Source organism: Mustela putorius, unplaced genomic scaffold (genome assembly GCF_011764305.1).
Source record: "Mustela putorius furo isolate JIRA1106 unplaced genomic scaffold, ASM1176430v1.1 tig00000095_pilon_pilon_pilon, whole genome shotgun sequence".
Classification (NCBI taxonomy): Eukaryota; Metazoa; Chordata; class Mammalia; order Carnivora; family Mustelidae; genus Mustela; species Mustela putorius.
The window spans coordinates 32,977,299-32,999,835 of NW_025421280.1; the positions used below are offsets into that span (position 1 = coordinate 32,977,299).

Here is a 22,537-nt window from a genome sequence, read left to right on the forward strand (position 1 = left end):
TGAGTGTGTCTGTGTGTGTTTCTGCTGATGTCACCCAATGACAACTAAGAAAGTGAGTGATGGAGAAGCTTGTTTCTTTCTCTGCACCTTAGTATTGGCACAGCTTGTGTTGGAGGCTGCAGGCTCAGAAACATTCGTGGGCAACCTCTGAGGGTCTGTGAGAAGAGGAGTCTCAGCTGGCTTCCTCTTTGGCCTGGGACTCCCGGGGTTTTACTTAGAGTGAGGGGGACAGGCATGACCATAGACCAAAGGCGCCAGAAGAGACAAAGACACACATAGAGGGTGGAAGACTGAGGGACAGCCAAAGCAGAGAGCTTGTTTGTCTTGTTCACTTAGGTGCCTCCAGCTCCCGGAACAGTAACTAGATCATTGTACATTCTTAATATATGCTTGTTAAACGAATAAATGAAGAAAGGAAGGTAGGACTGATGAGAAACTGGGAAAGGAGGAGGAACAAGGTGAGTGATTAAGTGATGGCTGGCTGGCTGGGTCTCCTCACCCAGACTTCGCCCCAGAGCTGCCACTCACCCCTGTTGCCCTGGCAACTCTGTCTCCTGGTAACTTCAAAGTGGTGCTGTTGCCAGGAGACCCAGGGGGGCGGGGCGGAACTGATATTTCCTGGTCTTTCTCTCTCTGGGGCCAGAAAACAGATCCACAGCATCCCCCAATACACCCACCCACACAGCCAGGCGCCTCCACAACCCTCTCCACACACGCACACGTGCGCGCGCGCGCACACACACACAAACCATGGCATCTCTGCATATATTCTACTTCCAGAACCCACATGTTCACAGCCCTATCCTACCTTGACACAAAGCATCCCATGCACACTTTCTCCCACATTTACGTCCCCACACCCTTTCCCTTGCACACACATTAAAACACACTCTGATACAGCCATACCATTGCTATTACACACACACGCGCGCACACGCACATAGATACATTTCCTTTCAGCTAATGTGCCCGCAGCGCTCTCTACACACATTATTATATTATATATATTACACAATATTATGTCCTTATTGCCTCTCTCATCACTAGAACGCCAGCTCCACCAGGGAATTTCTTTTGCTCATTGCTGAGCCGCCCCCCCACCAGCTCCTAGAACAGCACCCAGCACACGACAGGTACTCATAAATGTAGACTGAGTAAGTTGGCAGAGATGCAGATGTTTGGCATATTTCTTGTACACATAGCACTTCCTCCTGTCCCTTCTCAGATGCTGTCTTCATGTCCTGATGGAAGGACCCTTGCTGTAGAGAAGCTCCCAGGAGAATGGAGAACCAAAGTGTGAGGGGACAGGAGAGTAAACAGCTCAGAATCAGTCTGTTTCTCCTTCATTTTTCAGCATCAAGTGACTCATTCATTCATTTAATAAAATTTTATTGAGCACCTACTGTGTGCCAGGCACTGTTCTAGGCATCAGGGCTTCAGGAGTGAAAAGACAACTAAGAGGGCCTAAGAGAAAACTAAGAGAGCTTGGGTGGCTCAGTCTTTTTTGCATCTGCCTTTGGCTTAGGTTGTGATCTTGGGGTCTTGAGATCAAGCCCTGCATCAGGTTCCCTACTCAGCAGGGAGTCTGCTTCTCCCTCTCTCTCTGCCCCTTCCCCCCACTCATGCTCTTTCTCTCAAATAAATAAATAAATAAATAAATAACTTTTTTTTTTTTTAAATCCTAGTGAGGGAGAAGCTAATGGCCACTAAGCATAATGAGGAATTTAAATAGTCTGTGAGTGGATGACAAGTGTATGCAAAACAAATTTTGCACAGGGTAAAAAAGAGCTGGAAGGGCCAGTTGTTTGGTTTTTGCAATTTGGAATAGAGTGGTAGGGGCAGGCCTCACTGAGAAGGTGACATTTGAGAAAAAACTTGAAGGAGCTGAGGGAGCAAACCATGTCGATGTGAGGGGGAAGAACATTTCAAGTGGTAGCACCTCTAAGTGCAAAGGCCCTGAAGCACTGGGAGAACTTTGGCTTTTACCAGAATGCATGGGGAGCCAGCCACAAGAGGCTTTGAGCAGAGGAGGGTTGTGGTCTGACTTACATTTTATTTTTTTAAAAGATTTTATTTATGTATTTGACAGAGAGAGATCACAAGCAGGCAGAGAGGCAGGCAGAGAGAGAGGAGGAAGCAGGCCCCCCGCTGAGCAGAGAGCCCGATGTGGGACTCCATCCCAGGACCCTGGGATCATGACCCGAGCCGAAGGCAGAGACTTCAACCCAATGAGCCACACAGGTGCCCCCCTGACTTACATTTTAAACCAGAACTCAGTTTTGGTTGCATTGAGTTAGAGATTCCGTGGAATCTGCAGGGGCATGTCGAGAAGTGTTTTGAATAAGTACGTCTACCTTAGTCTGGATTTTCTACCTAAAATTATCAAACCTGGGATGGGGGTGTGGACAAGGCAAGGCCAGCTGTCTCCACCTTCTCTAGCAGACCTGAACGCTTCTTTGTGTCTGGCAGTCCCCACTTGACCCTTTCTTGGCCAGCACTTGATTTCAGGACCGCGGACAGCGCTAGCTGGGGTTGGATGGAGTGCTGTCCTCTGTGCTGAAGTTTTGCTTCTTTCCTGCCTGCGGGGAGGTAGCTGTGGGACAGGAGGAAACATGGCCCTCAGGGGTACGATGCCTGAAAGTAGGAGATCTGTCTTGTGAAGAAGGGGGCTCCGTGATTCTATCCTCCTCTGCCTTAAGCCCTCTCATGCTCCCACCTCCTTTCCCATGCCCAAAAATCAGCCCCAACACCTACCCCATCTCCTCTCCCTCTACCTGTCTCTTCCCTAGCTCAGCTGAGCTGCATAGGCGTCTTCACTGTTCTCTGAACACGGAGGGCTCATTCCCACCTCAGGGATTTTGTGCTTGCTGTTCCCTCTGCCTCAAACTTTCCTTCCCCCGCCATATTTACATGGCTCTTTCTTCCCTCCTTCATGCCTCTTTAAATTGCAAACTGTGCCCCCATCCCGAAGTTGTCCCATTGTCTTCTCTAGCTTGAATTTTCTCCTATCACTTATCAATATTTAATATGTCAGAGATCCCAAACCTTGACCTGAACCCCTGGTCCAAGAGCTTGGAATTCAGAATTTTTCAGATTTTTAAAAAAGGTACTATGGTATAATACTCTGTATTGCATCCCTAGTGGGGCCTGGGATAACATCTCAAAATCAAACACTTTATCTGGAATGAAACATAAGAATACTCACATAAGTTTCAATAAATAAAAGCTATAATAACCTTCTATCCGTAAAGGCCAGATTTTGCCACAAATGGGTTATGAAACCATTTTGCTTTTCAGACCTTTTTGGGATTTGGTATTGTGACTCTGTATCTAGTTTATTTATCTTGTTGTCTGTCTCATGTATTAGAGTGTTGACCCTCTGATGTGGAAATTTGTGTCCGTTCTGTTCATTGCTACAGCCCCTGTGCCTACAATGCAGCACCTGGCACACAGTAGGTGATCCATAGTGTTTGCTGAATGAATGAATGAATGAATGAATGAATAGAATGGAGGGGAGGGAATCAGAGAACACTTTTCCTGTTCCTGAATGACTCCATGCCCCGAGTGGCCAGTTGGAAGCCCTTCAGAGCCATGATGGAGTTGTGAGGAGGTCTGTGCCTTCATGCCTCCTGGTTTCCACTGGGTCCTCAAGGGTTGTGTCTCAGCACGATGTCACAAGTAGAACCCTTGCTCCCATCCATGCAGCTAGGGGGTTAGCATGTGGGCTCTTAGTGCCTTCACCCTATTCCCTGTGTCCTCAGCACCCAGGCCATAGTCAGAAACAGGCTAGATGCCTGGAGGAGACAGTCACGTGAGGCCCCTCACTAGGTGTTTTTGTGCCTTACATGTAGCTTGTGGTGCTGTCTGCATTCGACAGATAAGGAAACAATAGAACAGAGAGGTTAATTAACTTTCCTGAGGTCATGCAACATGCAACCAGGAAATGCTGAGCCACGATTTAAAGTCGCTGGCTCGGGGCGCCTGGGTGGCTCAGTGGATTAAGCCGCTGCCTTCGGCTCAGGTCGTGATCTCAGTGTCCTGGGATCGAGCCCCGCATCGGGCTCTTTGCTCAGCGGGAGCCTGCTTCTCTCTCTCTCTCTGCCTGACTCTCCGCCTACTTGTGATTTCTCTCTCTGTCAAATAAATAATAAATTAAAAAAAAAAAAAAAAAAAAAAAAAAAAAAATAAAGTCGCTGGCTCAGTGACCCCACACTGCTTTTCCATAATCACTCTCAGATCCACTGTGACAATAAACACACTCCCAGTCTCACCTTGGCTACATACCAATGATTAAATTCTTCTACGCCCCAACACCTGGGGGAGGAGGAAGGCAGGTGGCCAAACTTCTGTTACAAACAGGTCTTTATTAAAGATAAGGAGGGGGCAGGAAAGGGGGGCAGTGTCTCCTCTGCCCACTGCCTTTGGCTGCCTGGGGCAGGGGAGCCCTCTCTGCTCCACCCATACCCCCCATGATGGCACATCTGCAGGAGGCTGGGGCCCGGGATGGGGGGCAGTGGAAAGAACAAGGGCAGATTCCAAGGCAAAAAAAGTCTCCTCCCATAGCCCTAATAACAGAAGGGTTTGGGGTGATCTGGGCACAGACAAGGGGAGACAGCACCCTGAACCCCAAAACCTCTGAACTGGGGCAAGCCCTGTATAAGTTGGGAGTTAGGAGGGACTGAGTGAGAGTTTACACATGGGGGAGGGGCTAAGAGAGGAAGGGGTGCCCCAAGGACCCTGCCATGGGGGAGCCTGCCCCCCATGCTCCAGCTGGACTCTTCTGAATCTGATAGAGGACCCGATGACAAAGGATGACCCCATCTCCTTCTTCTTTGCTTGTCCTTAGACATTGGCGGTCCCCCATTGACTGGAATCATACCCACCCATCCTAGAAATTCTGAAAACCAAGGACTCCTATTGGTTGTTCAGACGCTGAACACTAACTGGAGTTACCCTCTTGCCTGAGGATTCTAAGACATGAGGGGAGGCTCCCACAGGCTGGAGTAAACTACTTTTAAGTAGAAATTTTAGAACCGGGGGCTCCCATTGGCTGAGCAATGGCCAATGGGGTCAGGTTTTGGCCCTTAAAAGAGTAATCCTAGGGGCAAGGGCCCACCTCCCAGTAATGCCCACTTGGGTGTCCCAGAGGGCAAGAGAGGCAGGGGGCCCCCCAAATGTCCTTCCAGCCAGCCTCTAATGCCTAGGCCGGGCTGGTTTGTGCACAGAGGGCTTTGGCACTCACATGGCACACGCACCCACACGTGTGGCGGGAAGGAAAGGGGGCCTGGCAGATTCTGGGAGGGCATCGGGGGCCTCACAACAGGTGGTCACGGCTGGCAAACAGGTAAGGGCTGAAGTTGTCCCGGTGGAAGGGGGAGGGATAGAGTCCGCTAAGGGTGTACAGGTCCCGAAGCAGGGGTGTGGGTAGCAGCAACTTCCGACCACGTCCGCCACCCCCACCCGGCCCCCCAGGCCCGGGGGAGGAGGGTGAGGGACCCTGGCTGGGGGTTGGTGCTGGCAGGGGCAGGGGCAGGGGCAGGGGCGTCGGCTCAGACCTCAATCGAGGGCGGGGCACACGGGGCAACGAACACATGGCTGGAGCCCTGGAGGACACGCAGCTGGGGATCAGGTGGCCACGGCGGGCACAGTTCTGCGACTCTGGGGGTCAGGGTCAGAGGTCAGGGGATCAGAAAGCTTGGGAGGGGGCCACGAGAGCATAGGCGAGACCTCTGTGGCAGTGACTGCGACCTGGAAGTCCCCCCGGTTATCCCCCCACTCCCTCGACACTCACTGGATGGGGTGAGCCGTGCCGGTGTCGAATGCGGCCTGCAGGCTTCGGGTTCCTGAGACAAAGAGGCAGAGGGAAGGGGCTAGTGGCCCCCTGGGCCCCACTGGCCACAGCCATGAGGGGCTCATCAGGCAGAGAGCTGGTGGAAAAGACCTAGAGTTTTCCGGATTAATCAAAACACACCCTTCTATTTTGTGTGACTGTCCCCCAGGACCAAGGTCCACAAAGACGAGCAATCCCTCTACCTCCCCAAGGCCTGGAGACCCCCACCTCTTGCCTGACTTCCTGCCTCCTCGGTCCCCTTCCATCTACCACCCTCTCCAGCCGGGATCAGACCCCGGCCCCCCTTACCTGGGCCACACTTAACTTTTCGAGGGGGCTGTCCATGGTGGGGGCTTGGCCCAGGTCCTCCCAGGGGGAGAGCCTTCGGCCAGAGGGCCGCCGGCTCTGGAAGTTGTGTACGACACATGTGACCTGGGACAGAGTGAGAGGGGCATGTTGAGGCCTGAAGCCAATAATGTAGGAGTGGCATCCCCATTTTTCAGATAATGAAACTGAGGCTCAGGTTTTCAGTTAACATTTTCCAATACATTTATGTGCCAAGCACTGTTCTTTCCACCTTACTACAAGGTAGGTACTATTATTATCTATTCCACAGGCCATGACAGGGTGAGGCAAGTAAGGCCAGTGGTGCAAAGGCAGGATCTGGTGCTGTCTTTTAAGTTTTGGATATTTTGGACATCACGTGTTATTGCATTAATTTCGGTTTTTGTTTTGTTTTAAGATTTTATTTTATTTATTTATTTGTCAGAGAGAGAGAGAGAGCACATGCACACAAGCAGGCAGAGGCAAAGAGAGAAGCAGGCTCCCCGCTGAACAAGGAGCCGGATGTGGGACTCGATCCCAAGACCCTGGGATCATGGCCTGCGCTGCAGGCAGCGACTTAGCCGACTGAGCCACCCAGGCGTCCCTACTTTTGGTTTTTTAAAAAGTATGTCATAAAACATTATTTATCTTGATTACTCAGTGTTTCAGTGGGCCTTCAAATTCTGCACTCAAAGCAAGGACCTCACTCTACATACCCTGGTCCTGTCATCCCATTTCACAGATGAAAACATCCAGGCAGGGTAATGTAAAGGCACTCGCCCAAGGTCACAGAGAGTCCACACCCTTCACTATCGTGAGGTCCAGCTTCTCGGGTCAGAGAGCTCACAGAGGGTCTCCCATACTGGTATGAATGGGATGGCAAGGTGGCTCACCAGAAATGTTGCGATGGCAGCGCCTGTCAGGAAGCCGGCCAGCACATCCGACCAGTGGTTGCGGTACTCCGCTACGCGGACCACGCCCACCAGAAAGGCGGGACACAGCAGGGCCAGGCAGAGCGAGGGTTTGACCAGGCGGGAGCCCTTCACGCGGAACACGAGAGTCACGTACATCTGTGGGAGCCAGACCAATCAGGGGGACGCATGGCAGGTGGCTACCGCCTTCCGGGCTAGAGGGCGTGGCCAGAATCCCTGGGAATGGCACTGGGGCTGGAGGGTGTGGCCAGGAGCTACGGAGCCAGGGGGGACTGGAGTTCGTGGATGGAGACGTGAACTCCCAGCGGGCCCTTTCAGGGATAGGGGTGTGGTCTGGACACCAAAGGGCAGTGGACAGAGTCGGGGGCCCAGGACTCCCCAGGACCAGTCACAGATGGAGAAAGATGCTTGCTAGGTCAGCCCACCGCTTCAGAACCGGAGCGTGGAGTCAAGGCCCAGGGGGGCAGGTCCAGGAACTCCAGGAGGTGGAACCCCCAAGCCCCAGGGATCCACTGACAAGAAGAAACTAATTAGTCCTGGACGCCAGAAAAAGGAGGCAAAGCAACAGGAGGTGCGAACCAAGAAAAGGCTGGGGACAGAGGAAGTCCCAGTCAGTCAAGTCGGGGGCGTGGCCAGATCTTGAAAGGGCAAGGACAAAGCGGGATGGGGAGGTTGGGGGAGGGTCCTCCCTCCCAAGCTCCAGGGGACCGAATTGAAAGCCCAACTGCCTAGTCTCCCAGCCAAAATTTAGGGACCTGTAGCATCAGGGGTATGGCTAGGCTCCAGGGAATGGAGTACAGGGCTCCAGGAACAGTGTTTTGGTCCCATGGGGCGGAGCCAACAACCTCCCTTGGGTGTGGCATTCCCGGACCAGGGGGCGTGGCCAGACTCAAAAGAGGTAGTCTGGTGGACCTTCCTGCCCCAGAGTGGGACCACCCTCAGGGCAGTGTCACAGCTCTGGAGTGTGACTTTATCCTGGGAAGGAATCAGAGTTTCCAGTCCAGAGTGGCCTCCTGCCCATTGGCCGCCCCCCTCCCACTTTTGTGCCCCTATTCTGGGGCTCACCGCTGTGTAGGTGACTGCGTAGGCGCAAAGGGCGGCATCCTTGCAGGGGAAGGCACGGCGCGCAGCGGCCACCAGGCTGGGGCTGCCGGCACAGGCACCCTGGTCGGTGACAAAGCGGTCAGGCCCTGGCCTGTCGGGCGAGGGCGGTAGGCAGCCCAGGGCCGTGTAGTTGGGGCGGCACACCGACAGGAAGTGCGGTGTAGGGTTGCCGGTCACCACCTGCCCCGCGTTGGCGAAGATGGTCGTGGTGAAGAGGCCGAAGGAGTAGACCCCTGGGGGTGAAGTGGGAGAGAGAGTTCATGCTGGGCCCCTGATACCCCAGGGCCCTCCTCCTGTGAGCCCCTGTGGTTCATCCGGGCACCTTGTTCCTGTGACCATCATTAAAGCACAGCAGCGAATCCCCCTAAAGCCATAGCCCATTATCCCTGGGCCAAGGTCCTCCTCCCTTGGGACGAACGTGATGGCACCCTGAGCCTCTTGCTTCTGTCCCCCTTAGATTGCTACCATCTCAGGAGTGGGTCCTTCCCTGGAACTCCAGTGTAGTTGGGCTAGGACCCCTCAGCAGCATAACATCAGGACTGGGCTCCTGCCTGAAATCTCCGAAGACCATCCTGGTGGTATTTCTGGGCCTCTTTATACACCTGCCTTGGGCTCACTGTTATTGAGTTGATCACTTTTTCCCTGGGTCAACAATCAACTAGAGCTAGAGCTCCAGTCTTCTGTCATAGGGACCACCATTTTGGATGAGCTCTGTCCTTCTCCTACACCATGGCCACTCATTGTGGCTGGGGGACCCCCCCACCACCACCACCAGGCTCTCATTCTCCTGCTTGGGGTGGGATAGAGGTTGGGCTGGTCTTTGGCCTGGGCCCATGTCCCCATTTTCTGCCTTGATACTCTCCTTGTAGCAATCTGGGGCCCTGAATTTGCCACCACGGTTGGCGTAGGCCTACCACTGTGCCTAGACCCTCCACTGTGCCTGGCCTTACCCACATCCCTCTTTGCCTCTCGAGGTCATCACCAGGGCAGTTCTAGGCCCTCTTCCCCATAAAATTCTTATTATGGCTGAACCTCGCCCGTACCTCGTTTGCATAGCTGACCCCCTGGCTGCATCACTCACCCAGAAAGCGGACCAGCCTCCGCAGTGGGGGGCTGAAGCGGCAGCAGGCCCCCGACACGATGGTGCTCTCCCCGATGATGGGGATGGCTGAGGGTGGCGCGGGGAAAAAGGCACGCGCCAGCTCCCCCAGCAGGATCTGTGGGCAAGATCAAGGCGGGGTCTTCCTGGCCTTCAAAGCCAACCCTCCACCCACCTCCACCTGGCCCTCCTGCCATCTGGGTCTGACCAAGGCTATCCCCAGTCTCACCGTGAGGGTGGGCCCAGCAGTGACCAGGGCATAGATGAGTGCAGGAGGTACTCGGCTCGCAGCCTCAGGCCCTGGGTAAGGCTTGGCATAGGTACTGTCATAGCAGAAGAACCCTTGGGTGTGTACGGGGAAGGTGTCCGTGAACTCCAGGCGGTAAGCAAGCAGGACCACGATGCCCAGAAGCACTGACTGCCACCCAGTCATGGCAGGGGGACAGAGAGAGAAGAGACAAGGTCAGGTCCAGGCTGGGGCCATGGTGACCAACCGAGGAAAAGATACTACTACTGGCAGAAGTGCTGGCAGCTCCCAGAAGTACAATCCTCACTGGGGGCAGGACATGATACTAAACCCCTTCCGTGAATTAATACATCTTACCTTAATAACTGCCCTAGGAGAAAGGGACTCTGATGACGCCTTTTTGACAGCCAAGGAAGCTGAACTCAAGAGAGGATGGGAGGTACCCAGAGTTCTGCGCTAAGGGTGGACAGAGCGGGCTTGGAACCCTGGGAGTGTCCCTTCGGAACGCGCCTCCTCCCCGCTAAGGGTCTGGGAGCAAGTCTGGGGTGCAGACGGGCGGAGCAGGGGCAGGGAGATAGTTACTGGGTTTCTCACCTCCACGAAGACAAAGCAGGGAATGATGGAGAAACTCCTCTTCGATTGAGGTCTCCCTCCTGCCATGGTGAAGGCTGGGCCTGTGGACGTGGGTAGGGAATGGGACCGCCAGGGCGGGGCCTGGGGGAGGCTCCGGTCACCTGCCTGAGTAGAGTCCTCTGGCCACACCATGACCCCCACCCCCACCGCCACCCCAGAACTACTACAAAGGAGCCCTGGTTCCACCCACTGTACCTTCTGGCCATGACTCTGAATGTCTAGGATCCTGCCCTTTGGAGGCCTCCCCACACAAGCAGCTCAGCCCATCCCCAGCCCGGATCCCAGAGGCTCTACAGTGGTTTTCTCCCCCAACAGCCCACATAGGAGATTCAGACCTCATGCCTTTTAGGAGGGTCTCTCCTTCTTACCACACAGGTCACCTCCCCTCAGCCCTTGGAAAAGACTTCTCCAGCTAAACGGAACCCCTCTCCCACAGAGAAGGGCCCACTTAGAAGGGTTCTCACCCCCATGGGTTTTTAGGAGACCCCATCCTCTTTCCTCAAATACTTTATAAGGGACCCCATGCTCTGTGTCCCCCACCCCCACCAAATTCCTCCTCTGAGTCCCTTTCCCCATGGCCCACAAGGGCCTCTCTTTCCTGTCCCCATGGGCTGCGCCTTGACTGTTTCGTGCTGATGGCCAGGCCCTCTGATCCCAGATGCCTCCCCTTCTTCTCCTCCTCCCAGACTGTCAGCCTTGCTGTCTCACAAAGGGGCTATCTTCTCCCCACAAGCCTCCTCTTCCCCCAATCGAACCTCAGCCCCCAGCACTGAGGGGCCAACAGAGCCACACCTGCTCGACCCATTCTCCCAGGCTGACCTCACCTGTGAAAGGGCCCTATGGCTTCCCACAGGCCTCCGCCACACCCACAGACTCACAGCCGCTCCTGGCGGCCAGCAGGGCAGGGATGGTCAACCCCATTGCACAGATGTGGAAACTGAGGCCCAGGAAGGTGAGGGTAGGCACTCTGGGTCCAGTGCCCCATCCACGCAGCTTGCTCTGCAGTGTGACATGCGGGGCGAGGGTCACCAGAGATCTCAGACGCCCACGTGGCCACGGCCCCTCACCCTTCCAGAGACACAATCACACATACCGGCATCCCTAGAGTATACAACTCAGCCACGGCCTCCATCCCAACCACCACCACCACACACACACATACACACACACACACACAACACACACAAAGAGTACAGAATTTGTCCATCCCACCAACAAGGAGCCAGTGCCTGCTGGGTTACAGGCACTTTGCTGGTGGTGAACAAGACAGGCCTGCTCATTCAGACAGGTGCCCAACACCCACAACACACAACTGTACACTCACACACATGGCACAGTGTGCACACGGCCTGTCACAGACACCCACACAGATCAAACAATCCCCCACACAAACACAGTCACAGGGACACAAGGGGAGGTCCTTCAAACACTTCACAGCCCCGCATACAGCCCCACACCAGCACTCACCCCCCTGTCACCAGGGACAGAGCCTCAGAGCTGCCAACACATGGGAGAGTTACATCAAAAAGAGTCACCACACACAATGGGGGTCATAAACCGGTCACGGTGTCACACCCCCAACAACCAGGCACTCGGCGACAGCCACACACATTCACAGTGTCTCAGCCACACTGACACTCACAGGAGAGACGATGTCATCCACGAGCTCAGCCACATGGCCACCACAAGGGCACATACGTGGACCGCGACACGGATTTGCACACCGAGCCACACAAGAAAGGCGCATGATCACAGCCACACACTGAGACATAGAAATGGGCCCCCACACACCATCAGAAGGAACACACAATGGCAGTCATATGCACACAACTGTACAGACACCGAGACAGCCCCACAACAGTCACAGGGATAGCAGTCACAACAACACAGCCACACACACCCTCAGAGTGACACCCGTGATGACAGCCACACAATCACAGCCACAGGAGAGTCACACATCCACCACACAGACCATCCACCACACAGGCATCCCCAGAGCCACACAATCACAGTTACACAACCACACACTGACACAAAATGACAAGCACACAATCACAGTCACCCTCACCACCTGCCGCTTGGCTTCACCGGCCCGGGGTCCCCATCTCCACGCTCCCCTCCCCGAGGCCGGTTCTCAAGCCCCAGCTCACTGCCTCCCTTCCCCCTCCCTGCGCCGGACCCACAAGGGACCCGACCCGCAGGAGCCGAACCCTGGCCGAACCATACAGACCGAGGGTCGGTAGCCCGCGAGAGGGGATGCCGGGAGCGGCCCAAGCCCCTCTCCCTCACCGGGTCGAGGCTGTCACGGTCTGAGCCCCCGCTCCGCTTAGACGTCACCCGGGCGACAGGACGAACTGACGGACCGCAGGCCCCGCGGGCGGACACGGAGATGGGAGACGCCGTCGGCCCGGCAGCGCCGCGCAGACTCAGCGAAGGGGCGAGGGGCGGGGCCTCCTGGCGCTTCATTTGCATAACCCAGTCGGGCGGGGACTCGCGGCGTCTCATTAGCATGATCCGGGGCGGGGCCTCTGTTGCTCTCGGTGGGGCCGAAGAGTGTTAGCACAAATTTGGGAGGGAATGAAGGATGCAGGTTGAGGGAGAACTAGGCGGTGGGGGCGCAGAGGGGAGGAGGAGGGCAGGGTGCGAGCGTGACCCTGGACCTCGACCCTCCCTCCCTGTGCCTCAGTCTCCCCTTTGGGGCAGCAGACTAGAGTGCCAGGGCCATCTGGATCCTCATATCTGGACAGACTGACCCCTGACCTTGTAATTATTAAATCTGGCCTCACACTGTCCCCTAAGCCTACACATTCTGAACAGCATCTGGGGTCCCCACACCCTCCCCAACACTGGAAAGGAAACTGGGTGTGAGGGTGGTCATTCTCAGGCACAGGAAGCAGCAGGAGCAACAATCCACAGGTGGAAGAGGTTCTTGGCTAGTTTATTTTCTCTCTGGAGGGGTCTTCAGGGAGAGCAGTCCCGGCTGCTCAGGCTGTGGAGAGAGAGTGGGTCAGGGCCCAGCTTAGTCCTGAGGACCCAAGGGCTGGAAATCAGGGAGCAGATGCCCAGGTTGGGAGCTTCTGTGGCACTGGAGGGCAAGCCAGGAGAGAAAGGGTGGGGTAGGGCAGGGGAGGTTCCGTACCAGATGGGAAGGAGTGGCTTTTGATGAAGAGTGGCTGGGAATGGTCCTGGTCTGAGTCTGAGTCTGAGTCCCAGGAGGGGAGCAGAGGGCTCAGGCCTTGGTGCCCCCTGTAGCCTGCGGGAGCGACAGGTGCAATTCTGGCCTTTCACCCACAGACCCTGAATGTGACCCTTGAGTGGCATCGTGATCAGGGGCCTGTGTCCCTTACGTCACTTGAATGTGACCCAAGGTGATACCAAAGTATGACGACCTCAGGGATCCTTGAATTTTACGGCACAGATCCTTTAAAAATATCCCAGTGATCTTGAGTGACCCCGGGATGGAAATCTTAATGGGCCCCAAAACACCCCAACAGATGTGACCCCCAAATATAGCCTCTGAACATGACCGCCATGTGTGAAACTGGAGAATGACCCCCTACAGCCCAGAGTGCACCTCATCCCCCCTCACCCTTGAGGTTCGAGGCCCTGAGGCAGCCCCCAGAGGATATGAGGCCATCAAAGGAGTTCTGCAGCATGTGCACAGCGGACCTGCAGGGAGACAGGGAGCTGGGGGTCCTGGGTGGGGGGAGGGGCATGGCGGGGACCAGGGGCGGGGGGTGGTGGTGGTGGTGGTGGTGGAGGTGAGTCCCCGGGGGAGAGGGAGGCCTGGACTCGGGTGTGGGGTGGTGGGGGGTTCCAGTTCTGGTAGTCACCGCTGGATCTGATTGGTGGGAAGGCAAGGCAGTTGAAGGTCAGGAGTCAGAGGTTAGTGTGGGGGCGGGGCATCACCATATGTCACTCAGCTCCTTTTGGAGGTCATCCCTCCAGGAGCCACTGCCTCCTGATGGCACCTCCTCCGTCTCCGGCCAGTTGGATGTCTCATACCCCTGCTGCTTCATCTTGGTCAGGACCTAAGGCCGGGGGTGGGAAGTGTGTGTGAGACAACAGTGGTAAGAACCAGAATGGTGAAAAGCGACCCTTATTTAGCACTGATGATATGTCAGACGGCCCTCAAAGTGTTTTGCACGCAGTCCATGCAGCATACCCACTATACAGATAAGGAAACTGAGGCCCAGAGAGGTGAAGTGACTTGACCACAATCCCACAGCTGCTAAGTGGCAGAGCCGAGATTTGAACCCGTCCTTCTGGCTCCAGTATGACGGTGGAGGCCAGCAGAGAGTCCCATGTCCCCGACTCACATAGGGTCCCCGCCCTCTCCGCTCACCTTGCGGCACTTCACCTGTGTCTTCTGCATCTTCTGGATGTTCACCAGGTTCTCTGTGATCTCGTCCTCCTGAGCCTCTGTGGGGGGAGGGGACTCAGGGGGGCCAGAGCAGCAGAAGGACCCCCCCTCCTGACCGTGGGCTCCAGGCACTCACGGAGCTTCTGATAGATGAAGGTCACCTCCTCCCGCACCAGCTCCAGCTCCTCCCACAGGAACTTCTTGCTGAGGGGACAGTGCAGCCTAGACCCACATTCCCTGCTCAGCCTTTGGCCTTCTATTTCCTGGTCTTCTGGTCTCCCTTTTGCCCACCCGCCTCCTCAAGCCTCCTCCAGCTGTCATGTTCCCATCCCCCTAGGATCTGTCCCCTCCCCAACCTGCCTGTCCACCTTGCCCCTCCTGCCTCTACTCCCCCACCTCCGATCTCCCAGCCCCTTGTCCCCTCCTCCTGGCCTCCAGCCTCCCATTCTCTCAGCCTCTCATTGTCTGGCCTCTGTCTCCCCACCTTCTGCCCCTCTGACCTCCCAAACTCCCCAGCATCTGCCAGCCTCAGTCTCTCCTCCCTCCGGCTTCCCATATCATGTCCAGTTTCCTGATCTCCTGGCCTCCCTCCCCATCTCATCTCCAGCTTCCGGTCTTCCTCCTCCTTCCTCCTGCCATCTGGCCTCCCAGCTTCCCACACTTCCCCACTGCCTCCTCACCCCCCCCATCTTGTCCCTCAAACCTTCCATGGCCCCCAGGTCTCCTTACTCCGGCCTCTCCCATTTGTCTCATCCCACATCCCACCTCCGGCTCCCTCTCCTTGGTCTCCCTTCTCTGCCACAGCTTCCAGGCTGCCCTCCTGGTGACGCCCACCTGTCCCGGATCTCCTGGGCCAGCAGCTGCAGGCAGCGAGTGGTGCGGGTCCTCTGTACCTCCTCGCTGTCACGCAGGGTCTTCTGTAGCCCCTGCAGGCCTTGAGCCAGGGCCCCATACAGCTCCTGGCGTCCCTGCTCCACACCCCACTTGGGTCCCTCCTTCTCTGTCTGGCGGCTTATAGGACTCAGCACCTCTGCAGATTAGATGGGATCATGACTGAGCCCCAACCACACATGAGCCCACCTTTGAATGCACCTGGCCCTAACCCTGACCAGAACCTGACCCTGACCCAAGACCCACCCAACTTCTTTCACTTCGGGCTAACCCAGCTGACCCCAGCAGGACCAGCCTCCAGCCTGACTTTAACCCCTGGCCGGTCCTCGCCTTCAAGCTGTTGGATCTTGATTTGCTGCAGGCAGCTCTCCTTCTCCAGCATGGTCACTGAGTGGTTCAGGAACTCAAAAGCCTGCGGGAAAGAGGTCAAGGTTGGGGGCAGGAGCAGGTGTGGGGGAACAGGGCCAGAGGTCGCCCAGGGCAGGGCAGAGGAGCCTCACCTTGGTCTGGGCCTGTAGCTGGGCCTTGAGTGACTCCAGTTCGCAGCGCAGGAGCTTCTGGGAGTCAGGAATCATCATGGTGGACTTAACTATGAGCAGAGGTAAGGGTCAGCTGAGGCTAGGAGGAGTGGGGGCAGGGGCAAGGTCAGGTCAGAGACCAGCAGAAGCTCAGGAGAGGGCGAGGGGTTGGGGGCTGTTGAGGTTGAGGGAGAGACAGGAGTATGGGCCAAGGTCAGGGGCAAAACTCAGCTGAGGCTGGGGGAGGGCTAAGTGGGCACGGGTGGTGTGGCTCCTCCCAGGCTGGGACAGAGGGTGGGGGTAAAACCAGCGGGTCTTCCAAACATAGTCTTGTTGGGAGAGAAGTTTCTCACCTTTGACTTTGGAAGAGTTGGTCTCCAAGGGCTTCTAGGAAAGGAGGACATGTGGGTAGTAGAAATCCATCCCTGTGCTTCTCCGCGCACACCCCAACCCACTGTATGGGGTTGGGTGTGAACTGGGTCTGCTGAGTCCTGGGTGTCCCAGACCCCGAGTGCACCCCTCCCCCACTAGCCCACACATGGTCAGAAGTATACTCTTGTGGTTTGTCCCCTGTGTGTGCAGACCTGGAGGCCGCCCCCAACAGCACATCTGCAGAGCCCTGTGTCTGGACTGGGCTCAGGTAATGGCCCTCCTCCGTAAGGGCAAATGACATAGACAACATCTCCCAGGGAGCTCCCACAGCCCCAAAGCACAACAGCACATACGCATTGAAACACAACTACAGCCATGCAAGCTCAGACACAGCCATGCACACCAGGTGGTTAAGAACCTTAGACCATCTACTCACACTCAACTCAGACACACAGCCATAACCACAGACCCACAGGCAGTCATGTCCAGAAACTCTCACAGGTTGTATCACTCACTAAGAAACACAACCACACATCCGCTCCATTCATCCCTTCATCCATTCATTTAAGACATTTTTAGTGTGGGCTGGCTGAGCGTTGGGTGCTGTTCTGGGTGCTGAAGTCACACATCATAAGGGTTCCTGAGAAAGACGCACCCCTCCCCCCGGGGTCCCTTCCCTAAGCCCCACAGCGGTAGAATGTGGTGTGGCTGGGAGGTGTTTCCCAGGTGGGGGTGACCTTAGTGGTGTTGTGATGCCTCTTCAGAAGGTCCTGATCATTACACTGCTCCCGCGAGTCTGGGCTCTGGAAGATGGGAGACCCATATGACTGAGGCTCCAAGTCCCTCTCTAGCCTCCAGTCTATACTCGGCACTGTGTTCTCAGAAGCAGCTGGTCCCACGATCTCTGGCTCTGGGGTCCTGGACCAGTGAATTGTATAATTCAAGGTCTTGTCTGAGGAAGAGCCTGAACAGGGGGGGTGGTTGGGGGAATGAAGTGGTGAGGGCTTTCTGAGGACCAACCCAGAGCACTCCAGCCCCTCCCAGCTCCCCAACCCCAGGGAAGCCGCTCAACAAACCCCAGTACTTGTCACACTTCCCGTTAGCAGGCAAACACCCGTTGGAGGGCAAGGGAGATGCGCAGTAGCAGGGCACAGAGTAGTCAGGGTCCTGGGGTAGGCCAGCCAGAAGAGGGTCGCTTCAACAGGGGGAAACAGGGGGCTGCACTGAGACCAGCCCCCAAGTCCTGACACTCCTAGACCTTCCCTAATACCCCAGAGAGGTCTCAGCCCTACACAGGGCCTCCCAGTTATGGCAGAAGCAGGAGCTGGGTGAAAGATGATCCCAGCCCCAGGCACTGGGCTGGGTAGCGAGAAGGATCCAGAAGACCCCCACAGGAGAAAGTGAGGCCTCAGAAGAGCCTAAAAGCAAAAAAGGATCTTAACACTGGGCACTAATGGAAAGGCATTCCTGGCAGCAAACAGCATGAACAAAAGCTTGGAGGTGTCAAACCACATGCTGTGTGCTGGTAAATTCAGGATGGCTGAAGGTAGGGTCCAAGAGGAAGCAGGGGGAGGTCAGCAGGTCAACTCAAGCAAGGCCTTGAAAACCAAACTGGGGAATTTAGATCTGCCTCCCCAGGTAAAGTGGGAGCCATGGAGTATGAGCAGGAGAGGCAAGGCATATCTATTTAGTAAATGTCAGCAGAACTGGAGTCGAAGCCCTGTGCTAGCTGAGGCTGGGAATCCGAGGAAACTCAGCTCTATAAAATCTTCCTTAATCCATTTTTTAAGCTCTTATTTTCTGAGCACCTCACTGAGTGCTGGGCAGTATCCTAAGCACTCACTTCACAATCATCTTATGATTTGGGAGCTTTTCTTCTGCCCGCAATGTTCTGGGCTACCCCTTCCAGAATCACTGTCCCAGGAAGCCCTTATTTCCAGAGGCAGTACAACATGATGATTAAGCCAGGGGACTCTCCAGCTGAGTGGCCTGGGTTCGAATCTTTGTTCTGCCCCTTCCCGTCTGTGTGATGTCGGCATTTAACCGAACCTGTCCATGCCTCAGTGCCCTCAACTGTATAAATGGAATGTCATACTTGCCACTTTACTGGGTTGTTGTGATTAAGTAAATTAACCTATGCCAGCACCTGACATACAGTGGTGGGAAAGTGTCCTCTAACGTCACACTGACAACCTGGGAAATGGGACCAGAGGAGCCCTGGGAGGCTTGAAAGGGAAAAGGGAAGATGCATTTCTGAGCGTCAACTGCAGGCAGGTCCCCAGTCGAGCCCCCTTCTCTTCCCCTTAACCTTCCCCTTTCCCCTCCCGCGTCAGGTGTTTCTCCCGCTGCCTCCAAGAGAATTCTTGGAGGGGAAGGGGGCGGGGTCATTAATCTGAGCCCCGCCCCTCGGGGCGAGAATCCTGCGCCCGCGGGGCTCCAGAACCCCTTCCACCCCCACCTACCACATACCACCTGCTCATGCTCTCCCCTCAAGGACCGCGAAGCCAGTCCCCAGCTGTGACGCTGAAATTTGATCCCGTGTGGACACCATCGCATTAAAACGCGCGAAGCCTGAAGGTAGAGTCACAGAGAGGGGTGGGGCTGACATTTTAGCTCCGCCCCCGCCGATGCAGCCAAAGGTCTTATTGGCGCCTTCCTGTTTCCGCAGGTCTTAGGAGCCGCGGCGTAATTGGATAAAAACCAGGCTAGGGGGCGGGATTCCAGGCTGTTTTCCGCTAATCCATTAGTCAATATCTAAGAGGGTGGTACGGGAGGCGGCAGATCTACGATCCAATTGGCTTCGGGCTCAGCTGGGAGGCGGGATGAATGCTTGGGAGGGGACTAAAGAAGTCCGCGGCCCATCTGCGAGCACAGGAGTGAGGTAGCGAGCCTAGCCCACCCGGCCCCCGAGATCTGGCCTGGCACTTCTGTTCTCGGACTCCAGGGTGCTGAGGGTTGAGGTCTGGGTGCAGTAACAGGGTCGGTGTCCTCGGGATGAGATTTGGGGTTTCCCGGGATTAGATGGGGTGTCCGGAGGTGTTTTGAGGATATTTCTGGTGATATTTGGGACCCTGAGATGTGACCAGGGGTCTTTACTGTTAGAATTAGGTCACTGGGCTGGTTTTGGGGAGTCAATGGGGGGGGATATCTGAATACCCAGAGCTGCGAGTTTGAGCTGCTGGGGCTAACTGAAATTTTTGGGTCTTGGAGACGGCGTGGATGCTGGGGTCCAGAGAGCCTGAGATCTTAAGGGCTGACATTTGGAGAGGTGGGGTTGGAGGTTGTCTCAGGATTGTTCTGGGTCTTCCCCACCCGCATGCCCGGGCTGGTAGCCCTTTATCTCTGCTGGGTTAGCTGTGACCCTGCCGTTAAGCATGATTACAGGCTGAAGACCATGGGGCAAAGGTAAAACTCTGAAAGACCCAATGCCTCTTTCCCAGGCCTGCAAGATGGAGGAAGGTGGGAATCCAGGAAGCCTGACTAAGATGGTCCATCTACTGGTCTTGTCGGGGGCCTGGGGCATGCAAATGTGGGTGACCTTCATCTCAGGTAGGGACCCTCCACCTGAACATCATAGGTACCCAGGGTGTAGACAAGAATGAAAGGATACCTGGAAGTTTCCTAACAGGCATGTGGTTCCCTATACCCTACAGGCTTCCTGCTTTTCCGAAGCCTTCCCCGACATACCTTTGGCCTTGTGCAGAGCAAACTCTTCCCTTTCTACTTTCACATCTCCATGGGCTGTGCTTTCATCAACCTCTGCATCTTGGCTTCGCAACATGCCTGGACTCAGCTCACATTCTGGGAGGCCATCCAGGTATGCGGGCTTGGGCTCCACTGTCTTCTGGACATCCATTCCCAGAACCCCACTGAGTACCTATGGCTACCCCTTTGTGAGAATTAAAAAACAAACAAGCAACTGCACCTTCCTGGTGGATACAAAGCTGGGCTCTGGATACCCTTGAGCAGTGCACAGCCTGCACAACTATCCCTAGCAGCCCTATCTATTCCTCAGTGTCTCCCTGCTGGCTGCTGCTCTCTCTCTTTCCCCTGGCTGGGCCTGCTGCCAAGTTGTGGTGACTCAGCTAGGTTGGGGCAGTGACCCCAGCTCATTGTTTAAAAACCAGCCTGACTGGGAATTTACAGTCCCCCACACATTTCCCCAGCCACAAGGAAGGGAACCATCTCTGCATCTCCTATTTCTCTATCCTGCCTTTCCCCTGCCCCCATTACGTTCCTCAGATGCGGGCAGGAAAGGCTTGACAAGGGTTTCAAGAATAATCCCAAAGAGACAGAGAGGATTTGGGGTAACTAGAAGTTCGAGGACTTTCTGTTCACTCCCGGTGGGCCCAATCTCAGCTTCTGGAGTCTGGTAGGGACCATTGAGGAGATGGGCCCTGTCTTAGGCTCTTTTGGGGGGAAAGAGTTATGGTGCTCTGTCCCAATCTGGGGAAGAGAGGTTCTGGCCAGAGAGATACACCGGTGGAGACAAGGCTGTGTTTGGAAACTTCCAGTCTGGGTATCAGAGGAGGAAAGGCTCAGAAGGTTTTGGGTGAGGGGGTGAATAGAGGAGATGGTGACGGAACCTTTCCTTGGGAGCTTCTGGTTTGAAAGCTGGAGCTCTGTTTGGGGCCTCTGGAGTGGGTCTGGGGAAGGACAGGGAGGCCTAGCTTTAATCTAATCTAATGCTGTCTCATCCCCCTCTGGGCTTTGAGGATGCAGGAGGACCCTCCCTGGGACCCTTCCTTCCTGCCTCCCCGGCCTGACTCACCCTGTCCTCCTCCCACCACCCTGCCAGCTCTGCCTGATGCTCCTGAGCCTCTCAATGGCCGCCGTCAACGCCCGCTGGCTGGAGCCCCGCACCACAGCTGCCATGTGGGCCCTGCACAGGGTGGAGAAGGAGCGGGGTCTGGGCGGGGAGGTACCTGGAAGCCACCAGGGCCCCGATCCCTACCGCCAGCTGCGGGAGAAGGACCCCAACTACAGTGTCCTCCGCCAGACCTTTTTCCGCTACCACGGTCTGTCCTCCATTTGCAATCTGGGCTGTCTCCTGAGCAATGGGCTCTGCCTTGCAAGCCTTGCCCTGGGCCTTGGGAGCCTCTAACGCCCACTTCCTCTCTGGCCCTGCTGAGGCCCCAGATGTGAATAAACACTTCTTTGGAAAGGGCTGCTGTCATTTTTCTCCAGCTGGAAAGTGGGCAAGAGGGGTAAGCAAAGGTAGAGCCGAGGGCCTTCATTACCATAAACATGCGGCATGATCTGGGGTGTTAGCTGTTGCACACCCCAAGCTCTTCCTGTAACGGTGCGCCTTTTTGAGCACCTGCTGTGTGCCAGGCAGGGTACTAACCATGACACATTACTATATTACAGTAACAATAGCCAGTTCTGAGCCCCAGGGGACTATCCTGTTTTCCACCCCATCAACATTGGGGATGGCCACAGGACTTGCTGTGGTGGCCAAGGAAGTGTGAAGAGTCACTTTTTTTTTTTTTTTAATTTTATTTAGTTATTTGACAGATCACAAGTAGGCAGAGAGGCAGGCAAAGAGAGAGGCAGGGAAGCAGGCTCCCCGCTGAGCAGAGAGTCCGATGCTGGGGCTCGATGCTAGGACCCTGGAATCACGACCTGAGCCGAAGGCAGAGGCTTTAACCCACTGAGCCACCCAGGTGCCACTGAAGAGTCACTTTCAAAGAGAAGTGTGCAAGGCAGAGTGTAATGAGCTACATTTTTCCTTCCCCACGATGACCGGTATGAGTGAGAAGCACACCACCCCCGTTGAGTGCCAGGGAGACTGTGGGGCTGCCTGTTACTGATCATATGCTGGCCCTTCCCGATGCATGTCATCTCCATACATCCGTGTGGCTCTTGGAGGGAGCTGCTATTGTTCCCACGAAGTAATGGGGACCCAGAGAAGCTCAGCAAGTGGCTTCAGATGTAGTCATTGGGATTTGACTCCAGCAAAGCCTGCAGATCTTCTCATGCCTTGAAGAAAATTCTGGGGCCTCACGTAAGGCCAGATGCCAAATTTCCTTGTGTCTGGCATCAGGCAAAGAGGTGCCTTTCTCTGAGGCTCCATTTCCTTATCTGGAAAAGGTTCAATTCTAAGGGACCTGCGGAATATTTCGCAGGGACCTAGCCCTCTTTAGGGACCTAGCCCGCAGGGGCCTAGCTCTCGCAGGCCTGTGAGGTAGGGATTCTTGTTAGGGACTGCTGGAGGGATGGGG

At 55.5% G+C, this 22,537-nt stretch overlaps 3 protein-coding genes across 14 annotated transcripts; 1 reads left to right on the plus strand and 2 right to left on the minus strand.

Annotated features, from left to right (window-relative positions):
- Positions 1-4,344: 4,344 nt before the first annotated feature.
- On the minus strand, positions 4,345-12,576 carry PLPPR2 (phospholipid phosphatase related 2). Of its 4 annotated transcripts, none has more exons than XM_004748397.3 (9): positions 12,459-12,576; positions 10,131-10,210; positions 9,519-9,707; positions 9,272-9,407; positions 8,152-8,423; positions 7,048-7,224; positions 6,140-6,262; positions 5,792-5,843; positions 4,345-5,658 (listed from the first exon to the last, which is right to left on the minus strand). In XM_004748397.3, the coding sequence occupies exons 2-9, from the start codon at positions 10,194-10,196 to the stop codon at positions 5,315-5,317; spliced, it is 1,359 nt and encodes a 452-aa protein (XP_004748454.3). In that variant the 5' UTR covers positions 10,197-10,210; positions 12,459-12,576; the 3' UTR covers positions 4,345-5,314. The 4 variants fall into 4 exon arrangements, with proteins under 4 accessions (XP_004748454.3, XP_012909591.2, XP_012909592.2 ...); XM_013054137.2 differs by lacking the exon at positions 12,459-12,576 and adding an exon at positions 10,994-11,129; XM_013054138.2 differs by lacking the exon at positions 12,459-12,576 and adding an exon at positions 10,994-11,129 and having other exon boundaries at positions 10,131-10,250.
- Positions 12,577-13,028: 452 nt separating this feature from the next.
- On the minus strand, positions 13,029-18,907 carry CCDC159 (coiled-coil domain containing 159). 2 transcript variants are annotated; one of them, XM_013054141.2, is made up of 11 exons: positions 18,783-18,907; positions 16,295-16,328; positions 15,924-16,012; positions 15,754-15,835; positions 15,367-15,562; positions 14,669-14,736; positions 14,515-14,591; positions 14,079-14,200; positions 13,759-13,838; positions 13,309-13,422; positions 13,029-13,158 (listed from the first exon to the last, which is right to left on the minus strand). In XM_013054141.2, the coding sequence occupies exons 1-11, from the start codon at positions 18,867-18,869 to the stop codon at positions 13,154-13,156; spliced, it is 954 nt and encodes a 317-aa protein (XP_012909595.1). In that variant the 5' UTR covers positions 18,870-18,907; the 3' UTR covers positions 13,029-13,153. The 2 variants fall into 2 exon arrangements, with proteins under 2 accessions (XP_012909595.1, XP_012909594.1); XM_013054140.2 differs by lacking the exons at positions 13,029-13,158; positions 13,309-13,422; positions 13,759-13,838 and adding exons at positions 17,051-17,277; positions 17,398-17,508 and having other exon boundaries at positions 13,865-14,200; positions 14,669-14,754; positions 18,776-18,907.
- Positions 18,908-18,933: 26 nt separating this feature from the next.
- On the plus strand, positions 18,934-21,477 carry TMEM205 (transmembrane protein 205). Of its 8 annotated transcripts, none has more exons than XM_045083784.1 (4): positions 18,934-18,981; positions 19,754-19,862; positions 19,967-20,130; positions 21,036-21,477. In XM_045083784.1, exons 2-4 carry the CDS (start codon positions 19,763-19,765, stop codon positions 21,456-21,458), a joined length of 687 nt encoding a protein of 228 aa, XP_044939719.1. In that variant the 5' UTR covers positions 18,934-18,981; positions 19,754-19,762; the 3' UTR covers positions 21,459-21,477. The 8 variants fall into 8 exon arrangements, with proteins under 8 accessions (XP_044939719.1, XP_044939708.1, XP_044939730.1 ...); XM_045083773.1 differs by lacking the exon at positions 18,934-18,981 and adding an exon at positions 18,988-19,194; XM_004748390.3 differs by lacking the exon at positions 18,934-18,981 and adding an exon at positions 18,991-19,194 and having other exon boundaries at positions 21,112-21,477.
- Positions 21,478-22,537: the final 1,060 nt, after the last annotated feature.

Bases quoted from the DNA above. Each gene is read 5' to 3' on its own strand.
- CCDC159 (XM_013054140.2), bottom strand. From the start codon at position 18,869: ATGCGATGGTGTCCACACGGGATCAAATTTCAGCGTCACAGCTGGGGA. The intron at 16,329-17,050 runs GTCACCCCCACC...CTCCTTTCCTAG, and splicing joins GGCATCACAACACCACTAAG to AAGCCCTTGGAGACCAACTC. The intron at 14,755-15,366 runs GTGGGCGTCACC...ATGTGGGTCTAG, and splicing joins GCCCAGGAGATCCGGGACAG to GCTGCACTGTCCCCTCAGCA.
- PLPPR2 (XM_004748397.3), bottom strand. From the start codon at position 10,196: ATGGCAGGAGGGAGACCTCAATCGAAGAGGAGTTTCTCCATCATTCCC. The intron at 8,424-9,271 runs GTGAGTGATGCA...CTTCACCCCCAG, and splicing joins GAGGCTGGTCCGCTTTCTGG to GGGTCTACTCCTTCGGCCTC. The intron at 7,225-8,151 runs GTGAGCCCCAGA...TGGCTCCCACAG, and splicing joins ACGCAGTCACCTACACAGCG to ATGTACGTGACTCTCGTGTT.
- TMEM205 (XM_045083784.1), top strand. From the start codon at position 19,763: ATGGAGGAAGGTGGGAATCCAGGAAGCCTGACTAAGATGGTCCATCTA. The intron at 19,863-19,966 runs GTAGGGACCCTC...TATACCCTACAG, and splicing joins GTGGGTGACCTTCATCTCAG to GCTTCCTGCTTTTCCGAAGC. The intron at 20,131-21,035 runs GTATGCGGGCTT...TTGAGGATGCAG, and splicing joins CATTCTGGGAGGCCATCCAG to GAGGACCCTCCCTGGGACCC.